The sequence below is a fragment of the Podarcis vaucheri genome (genome assembly GCF_965113315.1).
Source record: "Podarcis vaucheri genome assembly, chromosome: 8".
NCBI classification, from domain to species: domain Eukaryota; kingdom Metazoa; phylum Chordata; class Lepidosauria; order Squamata; family Lacertidae; genus Podarcis; species Podarcis vaucheri.
In genome coordinates this window covers 55,024,572-55,036,594 of record NC_138766.1, presented here as the reverse complement: position 1 = coordinate 55,036,594, position 12,023 = coordinate 55,024,572, and the positions used below count along the sequence as shown (strand labels likewise).

Sequence of the window (12,023 nt, the reverse complement as noted above, 5' to 3'; positions counted from 1 at the left end):
CCACCATCCTTCTATAATTTTTGCAGGCACCATATACTGGCACCTTTTCCTCTTTTTTCGTCATGTTCATGGAAATTGTTTGCAAAAGTACATAGGAAATCATTGGACCTCTTTTTAGAAAACAAAAACACCTCAGACTTTAAAGGGTCCAAAATCTGAGAGCTTCATTCCCTCAGAAGTGACTACTGTGCCTATAAATATACAATTCTGTCTAAAAAAATGAAAATCTAGACTATACTATAGATGTCATAGGAGTTGTTGGTTTTTACCCTATGTCTTGGATCCAGAGTGAAACATCAAGTCAGTGCAAGCCACTGACCCAAAGCAACCCCCTCTTCAAACCAACCAGGAAGGTCCAGAATATTTCTTCTGGACATCCCTACTATATTAGCACATGGAAGTGTTTTCACTGAACTGTGTTATCATGTGAAAACTAAAAAGAGAACTCACCTGGTATAAAGACTCTCTCACCTCAAAAATGGTTGCTGAACTGCCTTTGAAAATCCAAAAGAGCACAATAGAAATACCATGCATGTTTTCCAAGGCATTGTGATTAATTAATTTGCTTGGATTCCTCGTTCTTTTTGTCACCTGCTATTTAGGAGCGGGGAATATACAGCATGTCAGATACACTGGAGACACAATGTAGCATGTCAAGATGAATATAATATGGCTTATCTTCATTTTCTTGTGACATATTAATCTACTAAAACCCTCTATTTGACATACTTTCTCATTAATGAAGCTGTGCATCTTGTTAACCGTTTCTTATTTTATTTTTAGTGAAAATGTGCAGATTTTGTCAGAGGAAAAACAGAGGATAATGATGTTAGAAAAAGTGAGTAGTTTTTTGCTCTGGTTACCTATTTATTGCCTTCAAGAGAGATTAGGAACCTCTGTGTTCAGCTTCATGTATTAATGTATTGTCATATATTTGCTGAAATAAGGTGGGCTGGAACCACATGGGAGCTAACAAAAGCAAAAGTCCTAACTTTTTGTCCACTGTGATTGCCTTTTTTTCTTATGCATACCGCTACTGGTTATTTAGGGAACGTTTGCCTGCGATTTCAGGTTGTTGTAAGAATGTTTGTAAGGGCTATCTATATCTAATGTAGTGCTAAGTGACTTGTTCCCTTAGTGCAAGTGTTTACTCTAGCACAATGGAACTCTACTTCCCTCCACCCTAAATCTGTTCTGGGAGTTTATCCCAGATTTGGGAAGGGTGTGGGTTGTGCTCAGGCAGAGGAGAGAGTTCCATTGCGTAAGCTTATATCCTTGTGTTAATGGAGTGAGTGCATTGATGCCACCCTTGAACCCTCTGATTTTAAGATACTTGAAGATGCTTATTTGGAAGAAAGACAAATTCATCCATTGGTCCTATCCAGAGTCATACACAGCAGCTTTAATGACGCTGAATTCTATTTTGGATGCATGATGAGCCTGAGTTGCTATTTGACATAGCACAAACAGTTCCCAAAGCACTGACAAAAACTGTGTGTGCAGTTCGAAGTGCAAGATACAGAGATCCAGCCCAGGAACTGCATGTGCAGCACTTGTTTGCACATGTGGATTCTGGTCAGCCAGAGATCTGCTCACAGCAGCATGACCTTTGCTCACAGGAGCATGTTGTGTTTTTGTTTTTTGCATAAGCCTACCTTGCTACCATGTTTGCTGTTTATTGAGCAAACCTGTTACTGCGTTATATGTAATCTGTAAAATCTGTAAGTTAATTGTCCTATTAATTCTTAACTAATGTAAATTCATTGTCCCATTCTTAAATCAAGTGAGTTCCATAGTTTTACTTTGACAAACATCTTTTTAACTATTAGGTATAGGTATAGGGACCCCTGACCATTAGGTCCAGTCATGGCCGACTCTGGGGTTGCAGCGCTCATCTCGCTTTATTGGCCAAGGGAGCCGGCGTACAGCTTCCGGGTCATGTGGCCAGCATGACTAAGCCGCTTCTGGCGAACCAGAGCAGCACACGGAAACGCCGTTTACCTTCCTGCCGGAGCGGTACCTATTTATCTACTTGCATTTTGACATGCTTTTGAACTGCTAGGTTGGCAGGAGCAGGGACCGAGCAATGGGAGCTCACCCCGTCATGGGGATTCGAACCGCCGACCTTCTGATCGGCAAGTCCTAGGCTCTGTGGTTTAACCTACAGCGCCACCCGCATCCCATTTTTAAAGTATTACTGAGTAGTAACACAACTATTAATGCTGCTATTCTGCAACTGGATGACTCAAAGCATTTCCTCATTTTAGCTGCTTAGAACTATTGGATCAGAGTCAATACTACCCTTTTATATTAGGACATTTAAACTGATTCCCGTTAAAACTAGAAACATAGGAATTATTGTGGTTACTTTGGCTTTCCAGTTAATACACATTTCATAGGTTACTGAGAAAACTCAGGGATGTAACACATGCTTTGTATCCAGAAAGCACCAGGTTTAATCCCTAACACCTGTAGTTAAAAAGATGTCAAACAATGACTGGTTATAGATGTGTTGACTGCTTTTTAAACTTGTAATACAGATCTCGCCTACCCAGCCATATGCCAGTAAAAAAGGGAAGATGAATACTTGGATCTCACCCACCTCCAGTCAAAGCTGGTGTGGTGCTGGTGGGAGAGCTCATCTGTAGAGATGACTGTTTTCAAATTCCTCCCCTGCCCTCAGACTGCAGGTCATAAATTGCGGTTGGGACGTGTCTTGGAAGCTCGGACACCATGGGCCAAATTAATTTAACAGTATCAAAGATTTGAGAATTTCTTCTATCATGCAACTTCTTTGCTAGCCAATGAGAGAAAATTTAACTTTCACGAAATCAAAGCTGAATTTCCAAGTTATGTAACTACTTGGAAGAAAAATGATTCAGCTATGAACACCATTATTTGAGTTCATACTTAATAGATGGCACAGCTGGTATGAATTTCTGTTCCAGTAGGCCAAATCTGATCTGAAACATATTCAAACCCACTAAAGTATGTGGCACAATAAATAAGTGTGGGTTATACACTTAGCTGTGCGCGCACACATACTTACATCTATACTGTTTTTAAAAAATTGAGCCTCTAGCAACACAATCCTAAACCTGTTTACTCAGACTTTAAGTTGCACTGAGATAAATGAGCCATCCTCTCCCACATAAGTATAGAATTGCAGTCTTAAAATATTGAAAACATGCATATGAAGTTATAAAACTAATATATGTAAAACTATATCTAAACAAAATGTTGAAAGGTTTCTGTTATGCTGTTTTATAGACGTTGCAGTTGAAAGAGGAGGAAAATAAGAGGCTTAATCAAAGATTGGTAAGCATATAACAAAATTATGTGTTTAGAAAACAAATGTGGTTAAACAGGTAGGTTTTTGCCACTCTTGGCTTGTGGCAATGAGACTTAGCTCAAGAGGGTATGCCTTTATAATACAGCGTTAAGGCAGGCTACATTTGGATGTGATGATCCTTGTAATTGAGAGGCCCAAGAAAACAGTTGAGGAGTAAAAAATAATAATTAAACCAATACTTTCAAAGTTGTGGGGAGAGCAAATATTCCTCCTTTTTGTTTATTTGATTTCTCTCTTTTTAAAAAAATCTAAGATATTTCAGAATTTGAGGATGGGAGTAGTTTTTCAAAGAAACGGGAAATTATTCATATGTATGTTTGTTTGTGTGTGTGTGTGTATTGCTTGAAAATAAAGCTAGCAATATATAGTGAGTAACAACCTTGCCAGAAGCAGTTCCATGGGAGTTGCTAGGAGCTAGTCCAAGATGTATGATCTAGAATTGTGATGCATTAGTCTAGAAGCATGATGTCATAACAGGAGAGATGTGGCTACATGGGGATCTGGAACACATAGCACTCATGAAAGCTGCTGGTATTGCAGCACTACGAGTGTTTATTAGATTTATTTATGTTTCTGTTTGTGATTTGTGTAAAGGACTTTGACTAGATATGCAGTGGTGTTCATTTAGGGATGGTTGGCAGTAGACTTGATTGATCAATTGATTAAATCATTCTTGATTAAAGATTATTTCAAGAAGGCTTGTCCCTCATTGCTGAACCTTCCCCACAGTGTACAGCCATCAAGGAGTGCTGGGAGTATAGAGAACATGCCTTAGAACGGGTAGCCTGCATAGCACCCTCTAGATGTAGTCGGTCAGGGATGATGAGTGTTGTAGTCAGTCAGCCATGTTGCCTGGAACTGATGGAAATGATAGTCCAGCAAAATCATGAGGAAATCACTTTGGCTACTCCTGCTATTGATGCATCCCCAAAGGCTGTGCAAAACAGAGAATATTCAGCAGGCAAGCTGGAGTCTTGCCTGGTTTCTTTAATGAGATTTTGTAACCACTTCATAGGAATAGAAGTATTATAGAAGGTTTCTAATTACTTTGTAACTAAGAATCAGTGATACAGTAATAGTTTTGCATAATAATGATGTTGAAGTGCAGTAAAAAAAGTAGTTTTCACTGGAGATACTTTTCACTGGCGTTCTAAAATACTATTGGTTGGATCCAACATAGTATTGCAGTAAACATTCCAACAGCAGAACAGAATGTTCTCTCCTTCTCTTCCCCTTGTATACCCCCTAAATCTGATCTGAGGCTCTCATAACCCTCATAGTCCCATTGTGTTAATGGTAATCCTTGTGTGAGTGCAGTTATTGAGTTGACTACCATCCTACGTAATCCTATCCATTTTTACTTGAAAAGTACGTCTCACTGATATAAATAACTTGCTTCTAAATGTTTGTAGCCAAACTTTCATTTAATGGCAAACTTTCCTTTTTCCCTCATGTGAAGTCTAATATATCTTCTATTGAATTGTGTTCAGCTGAACATAACAAAGCTACAAGAGAGCATTTGGCAGTTGGATGTATGATTTAAAGACCGTTTTTTGTCAGTAACAGAAGTTTCACAAGGGGAAAACAGTAACTTAATTATTTCACAAGTAAGCACGAATAATCTAAAGCTAGTTTTTGCCAGTCCATGGGTAATTATAGCTGCTACTTGGTTTTGAAGCAACTAATGTAGCAGCCAAGAGCATGACTGCATTTTTTCTTGATACTCCCAAGATTTTATCAGCAAATGCTTCCTTTCATTTACGTCATCATAAAGAAGAGATGTGAAGTACATTCTCTCAGCTCGGATGTACTGTGAGAGCAAGGATTTAAGTTCAGTTTTCCATTGATTGAGTGTTATTTTAGGACCCTCTTAGTATCTACGAGGTGCAGTAAGGAAACAGACCTCTTTCATCTAGAGTCACTGGAACATGTTATTTTTGTGACTGAGACTATGAAAAACCCTGAGTTTAAATGTCATAAAATAAAGGAAAGATTCTAAAAGGTGTGGGGTGACCGGACAAAAGCGTATATATTCAGCTTTTATTTTCCATATGGACAAAAAGTTACACTGTCAACATAGCAGAACACAAATTTATTGCCTCTTAATAGCCCTGTCGAGCATGTAGATCTTTGGATCCAGGCCAATATGTTGGAGAGAAAGCCTAACAGAGAAAGGAGATGATAAAAGTAATTATTTTATATATTGAGACTTAAGACCAGATCTGGTGATGAGGCACACAGTTTTTAACAGCCTTGTTTAAAATTAGGATGAAATAAGAAAGCATGTTAATAAACTTATTGATGATGTTTGGACCTGAAAATGCCATGAAAGATTTTTACAATACTGTATAAAAAAAGTGATTCCCTCCCCCCTTACTTTCTGTTCGTTTCTTTGAAATGGTTGTGCACAGAATGGTCCTTGGAAAAACTATACTTTTAAGAGAAGTTTTATATTGTGTGGAAATGATTTTGATGCATCATTTAATATGGGTTTCAGTGTTTGATGTAAGTGTCCATGCTCTTTTGGTAGCAATGTGAATGCTGAGCATAATTTGGTCAGCTTCTGAACGTTTTCTTTCCATTTGGGTGTGTGGGGAATAGTCCTACTTGCAGTCTTTTCATAGGCATCTGGTGAGAACAACATACTGAGCTAGTTGGACCTTTTGTTTGATACAGCAGGACTCTTGTTATATTCTTGCCCATTTGACTCAGAGTGAAGTACTCACTCCAAGCCCAAACGATAGGGGTGAGCAACCTTTTTAACCCCAAGGGGCTGTAGGCAGGATTGGCAGTAAGTTGAGGACTGTGTGTTTACATGCATGTGTGTGTGCGTGCACATACATGCCCTACTGCCACACACATCCTCACACAGAAACCTTGTCACAACCTTCCCATCACACACTTTCTCATACAAATAATAGTAAAAAGGAACTTGCCGCTGCTGCTTCTGCCACCACTATCCCAGTGCATTCACACATTTTTGTTTCATTACTGAGCCTCTGTCCTCATTGCCTTCCTTTTTAAAATTGAGTTTCACAGTGGCAGGTCAGTACAGTACCAGCTATTCAGTTAATGCCATTCAAAGTTAAATTCAGTACAGGTGAATGATCATCACCATATGCAGACTCCCAGTTGGAACTCCTGAGTGTAGCTGATCCCTGCAAAAAATCTAGCAGCAATGCAAGATGTGCTTTTGGTAGGAATCTTTGTGGCCCCACTCATCTGTCAAAAATAGCCTGTAGAGAGTGAACCAGTTTTGCATCCAGGCTATTGGTTAAAGAGCTCTCCAGCTATGGCCCAGATAAAGAGCATTCCTTTAAAGCTTTCATTCATACTTAAAGGATATCTTCCACTGGTGTCTGGTGGTGTCCCTAGGCAGTCTAATAAGTGGTAATAGAAATATGTTACAATAGTGACCCTATGGCCAGAATATGTCACACAAACCCTTCAGAAAAGGATAATAATAATGCTGTCTCATTTTTGCAGATGTCTCAAAGCATGTCTTCGGTGTCTCTAAGACATTCTGAGAAAATTGCAATCAGAGAGTAAGTATGGGTGTTAATAATGGTCAAGGAATTTTTCCCCTGTTTTATTGAATTCTTTTTTTAAAAAATTCCTCTTCTGGTAAATGCTTTTTAAAGTTCTAATTGAGTGCAGACTGAAAACAGTATATCTTAAAAGCTATTGAGTGAGTCAATTCCCTGCCTTGGTTTATTTAATTGTTCCTATTGTTTTAGGCAAGCATCTAACTGCCCCACCGCAGGTGTCTTAAAAAAATAATAATGCATTGTTTGTGTTGGGATAGATAATATCCTAGAATTAAACTTGCCTTAGACCGTTTCTTTGAAAACAGCTTGCTTATGAGACATAATAGGTGGGTGTGTAGAGAGGGGACATTTGCTGCCAAATACAAAAAACCTGGTTGATGTCATTCAAGTGATACTGGTCTGCATCCTTAAGGGAATACTCTCCAGTAGAGGTTCCCCACACACAACTGTGCAACTGAAAGTGAGGATTTGAACCTGTCTTCCCACTTCTAGTCCAATGCTACCTACTGCACAGCACTGGCTGTATTTTTTAGAACAACAACCCACTACATATGTACTTTTGTTTTACAAAGTCATATGGAAACGCATAATAGGATGCAGTTTTTTTTATAAAGTTGTCCTGATCCACTAGCCCAAAGGAGGGCTTGTGGGACTGGTCAGATGCAGGGATACCAAAGAAGGATGTCAAAAACGCCAGAGTGACCAGTTCTGGTGCTTTATTTTAAAAAAGGTGGGTACTTGCAGCCAACCAGCTTGCCAAGTCTCCCAGCCTTTACAAAAGTGGGATGGACATCGCGGTAAGGAGGTGGCTTGTCCGCACCCAAGGAGACATGTATACATCCTTTATGCACAAAGCAACATATGCGAGTTTACCCAGAACCTGCCATCACACCTGGCCAGTGAGGCCATAGGTGGCAACTGTCCAAAGTTTCTCCCTTCTCTGGGCCTAGAGCCCAGCACCCCAAAGCCCACAGATAAGCACAGCATCAAAGCAAGCCAGTTAGCATATATCAAAAGCAAGTGAATATAAACATCTATGAGCTCATACGTGCAACAACTGCCAATTAGTTTGGGGTTATCTTGACTACCAAGACAGTGTCTGCAGGCCTTCCAGAACATTTCACCTTTGGTTCAACACAAAAGTCCTCGATTCTGGCAGCATGTCCATACCTAGCTGGTGAAAGCAAAAACTACATAATGCCTCAAAAGCATATCACGGCACCAAAGTGTGTAAAGGGCATAATGACGCAGGCTGCAATCTTGTGGTCCCTTTCCTAGGAGGAAGCCCACTGAACTTAGTAGGGCTTTCCTCTGAGTAAACAAAAATACAATTGTGCTGCTTTTCTTCTGAGCCTTGTATTTTTTATCCAGTTTTCAGGTTGGCGATTTGGTTCTCATTATTTTGGATGAACGTCACGACAACTATGTATTATTTACTGTTAGCCCAACTTTGTATTTCTTACACTCAGAATCTCTTGCTGCACTGGATCTCAAACCAGGTGAGTGTGGTAAGTGTCATAACTCTGGAGAGAATGTTCTTCTGGTGCATTTAAATATTCAGTCTTGCAATAATCTGCTTAAAATTTATGTTTGAACATGTGAATGCATGTATTACATATACGTGTTGGGGCCAGTATATATATAACCGCTGGCTAGTGCATGATTCCCACGTATTATGAAAAATGTAAACATGAAGAGGGAATTGTGCACATTTTCCAGTCAATATACTTTCCAGCAGGACTCCTTGAATGCTTACAAGTTGATAGTATTTTGCACGCATATTTTTCATGTATTATCTCCAAAGGTATTTGAGTGGGCCATTGTATACAACCTAACTGCATTTTTTACATTTTCTGGGCAATGTTCATATTTGCCAGCCATTATGCATATGTACCAAGAAACATACCCTTTGTTTCTATCTGTATTACAGAGGTGGTAAATCCCTTGCCACATACTACGTGCAGCCCACTGTTTTAATTTTATACAGCTTGTGGTGTCCTCTCCTGCCGATGAACTGAGCAGTGGGAGAATGAGGGTGTAGCTGCAGTCTATTTTCTCCTGCTACTTAAGTGTTCTGTGGAGATTAGTTGAGCAGCATTGAGGATGGAGGTTTAATGCTTTGCTTCTCTAATGAGTAGCAGGGAAGCAATATCTGTGGGTGGGTGGATTTGAGGAAGGTGCATAGCTGTCAACTTTTCCCTTTTCTTGTGAGGAATCCTATTCGGAATAAGGGAATTTCCCTTAAAAAAAGGGAAAAGTTGACAGCTGTGGGAAGGTGGAATGAAAAAGATGAAGAATCAAAGTATGCCCCACTAATTAATGTCCATGTAGCTTTAAAGTTGCCTAAGGAAGTTTTCTTTGGTGCTGGGTTGGGCAACTGAAGTGTAGCAGAGATGAAGGTGAGCTGCCTGCCTGCTTTTATCTTCTATTGCTCCTTGGCCAGAGTAGATCCCTCTTACCACCATACAATAAACCAATTTCTTTTGTCAGTACAGTCATACCTTGGGTTAAATATGCTTCAGGTTGAGCGCTTTCGGGTTGCACTCCGCGGCGACCCGGAAGTAACGGAACGCGTTACTTCTGGGTTTCACCGCTTAAGCATGCGCAGATGGTCAATGACGTCATGCGCGGAAGCGGTGAATCGCGACCTGCAGACATGGGTTGCATTCACTTCAGGATGCGAACGGGGATCCGGAACGGATCCCGTTCGTATCCAGAGGTACCACTGTATGTCGCAAAAAGATGACAATATTCCACTATAAACATTTTTGCCATTTACCCTTTTTCAAATTCATTTATGCTTTTTCAAATTTAAATGCAAGATTGTGAGTTTAGAATATTGTACCAATTTGAGGTAACATTTTGTATATGGAAGTTTTTTATTCCGTCACATAGTTAAAATTAAGATTATAATGTGCCTGCTAGATAAATGGCCATGGACGATTTTGTGCCTAAAGTAGTTTGGATATTATCATGCCACAAGTAATAAATATTCTCCTTCCAGCTTCAGGAGCATCTCGAAGACCCTGGGTGTTGGGAAAAGTGATGGAAAAGGAATATTGTCAGGCAAAAAAGGTAAGGATACATATTCAGTTTCAGCATGGCTCATTGAAAATAGTTGCAAGAGTTCCTTTTAGTTAAGAGGGAATTTTACCCTCATTTTTACTCATAACTCTGTTTTAAACTCAGTTGTAGGAGTAATATTTAAAGTACCATATTTTTCAGTCTGTAAGATGCCCCCTATTTTGGGGGACTCAGATTTAAGAAAAAAAGGGGGGGAGATGTATCTCTGTATAAGACGCCTCCTAATTTTTGACATTATTTTTTAGGGGGAAAACCTAGTCTTATACACAGAAAAATAAAGTAATTGTTAACTTTTTAATTCATCCCTCACATATCATAGCCACCAACACTATTTTTTATGAAAGTGCTCTGGATCAACTTCTTAAGTCTAAAAGCTTGGCTAACCATGAAATACTTTTAATTATCTTCGGGCAAGTACTTTAGTAATTTGCTGAGCTGCTGCCAATAGCTAATCAAGAAGCAAGTGCTTTGAGGTGTCACAAAATTACATTTTTTTACCCATAGCCCACTAGATGGTGAAATAGTAATTTACCTCAAAAGGAGATTCGGTTTCACTTAAATATCTTATTCTGTTAAATTGGGTAGATTTAGTTGCATTGCCCATTCACAGCGGAAATGCCATGCAGCTGCCAGCTCAACCACATCTGCCAATAAATGAGATGAAAAAGTATTGTCTTCTGACTAGCTCTGGTATATTTCAAATAATTATTTGCATATGTGTGTTTTTGTTTTTGCTTAGGCACAAAACAGATTTAAAGTTCCTTTGGGTACAAAATTCTACAGAGTAAAAGCAGTGCCATGGAACAAGAAAGTATAACACATGATGGAAACTCCTCATCACCATTTTTTTCTGGCCTGGCCTTCAGTGCTCATTCACCACTCCCAAGTAGCAGGCCATCATCTTTTTATACTGAGGTCCCATGACAATGCACCACAATGTAATACTGTCCCCCCCCCCTCCCTTCTTCCTTTTTAATGTGTTACATTTTAGAAACAAGGATTTCATCACAACGTCTGGCCTAACTGTTCCAATTTTTTTACCTGGATAACTTTAGAAGTGTGGACCAAATGAGTTCATTTTCTGAAAGGGCAAATCTTACATATCATGGCTTATTTACTAGCCATGCTAATAGCCTGTTAAATATACATTAGTTCCTATTAGGTGTTAAATGTTAGCTACCATTATTACCAGCATATGACCTTTTGTGAAATCATTATCAAAATACTTGCACTCTTTAACAGATTCTTTATAATATGTATAAATTCATCAGTTATTTAAAGAGGAGTGTTCATTGCATGCAGATAATCATAAGTTTCTTCAACATGAGTTTGCCTCAGTAGATGAAAAGGTAACTACTGCAACTGGTGTTACAAAGCCCTTTAATAGAAGAGAGAGAGAGAAGAAAAATGTTGGACTGATACGAAACAGCAATAGGTAAAGCTTTTTCAAAGGATTGATCACAGAATTTTGAAGGGAAGCAGATGTGCTCCTGTATTTAAAAGAAGCACCTGAACCTTCCCAATCCACAGAGAAGTCTTGTATTAATCTATTTAGAAAAATCATATTGATAAAATTATATTTCATGGCTGAGGTTCAGGAAAAAAAGAATCCATTGTACATTAACTATGAAAAGGTCATTGAAGTAACAAATTATTGTATTGTAAAAGACACGTAGAATTTTCAAACAATAAAGATTTGAATCTGTAAATGTCTAAATGGTCTGCATGCTTTTTAAATGCCCGTGTGGTACGACAGTTCTATCCAAGACTGTTCTTGTAAATTTTAAATTTAAATGTATAAGATAATTTGTATGAATATAAAATGCCTGTATTATTTCAAAAGAAACAGCATTCTGAAACTTTCAGTGTATGGCAAAGCTCATAATTCTAATGAGAGTTCATGTTTGCACAGCAAAACATCTAAGTAAAATGGTTCAAATAAATTGCTTGGGACAAGGCAAAATAGTGTTTGTTCTAACCATTTTTCTTCATTCACAGTATCTTCCTAACTCTTCTTTGTAATTCCATAGAAGAATAAT

The 12,023-nt window shown here is 38.7% G+C and overlaps 1 protein-coding gene across 2 annotated transcripts in view; it reads left to right on the top strand.

Moving 5' to 3' along the window:
• RB1CC1 (RB1 inducible coiled-coil 1) overlaps window positions 1-11,693 on the top strand; it is a 51,273-nt gene extending 39,580 nt beyond the window's left edge. Inside the window, exons 19-24 of one of the 2 annotated variants that reach the window (XM_082233730.1) lie at window positions 784-838; window positions 3,271-3,318; window positions 6,839-6,897; window positions 8,272-8,408; window positions 9,905-9,975; window positions 10,724-11,693. In XM_082233730.1, the coding sequence (XP_082089856.1) occupies window positions 784-838; window positions 3,271-3,318; window positions 6,839-6,897; window positions 8,272-8,408; window positions 9,905-9,975; window positions 10,724-10,801 (448 nt within the window). In that variant the 3' untranslated portion in view covers window positions 10,802-11,693. The remainder of the gene's footprint in view (window positions 1-783; window positions 839-3,270; window positions 3,319-6,838; window positions 6,898-8,271; window positions 8,409-9,904; window positions 9,976-10,723) is intronic. The other variant, XM_082233731.1, reaches the window with a different exon arrangement.
• The last annotated feature ends 330 nt before the right edge of the window (window positions 11,694-12,023 follow it).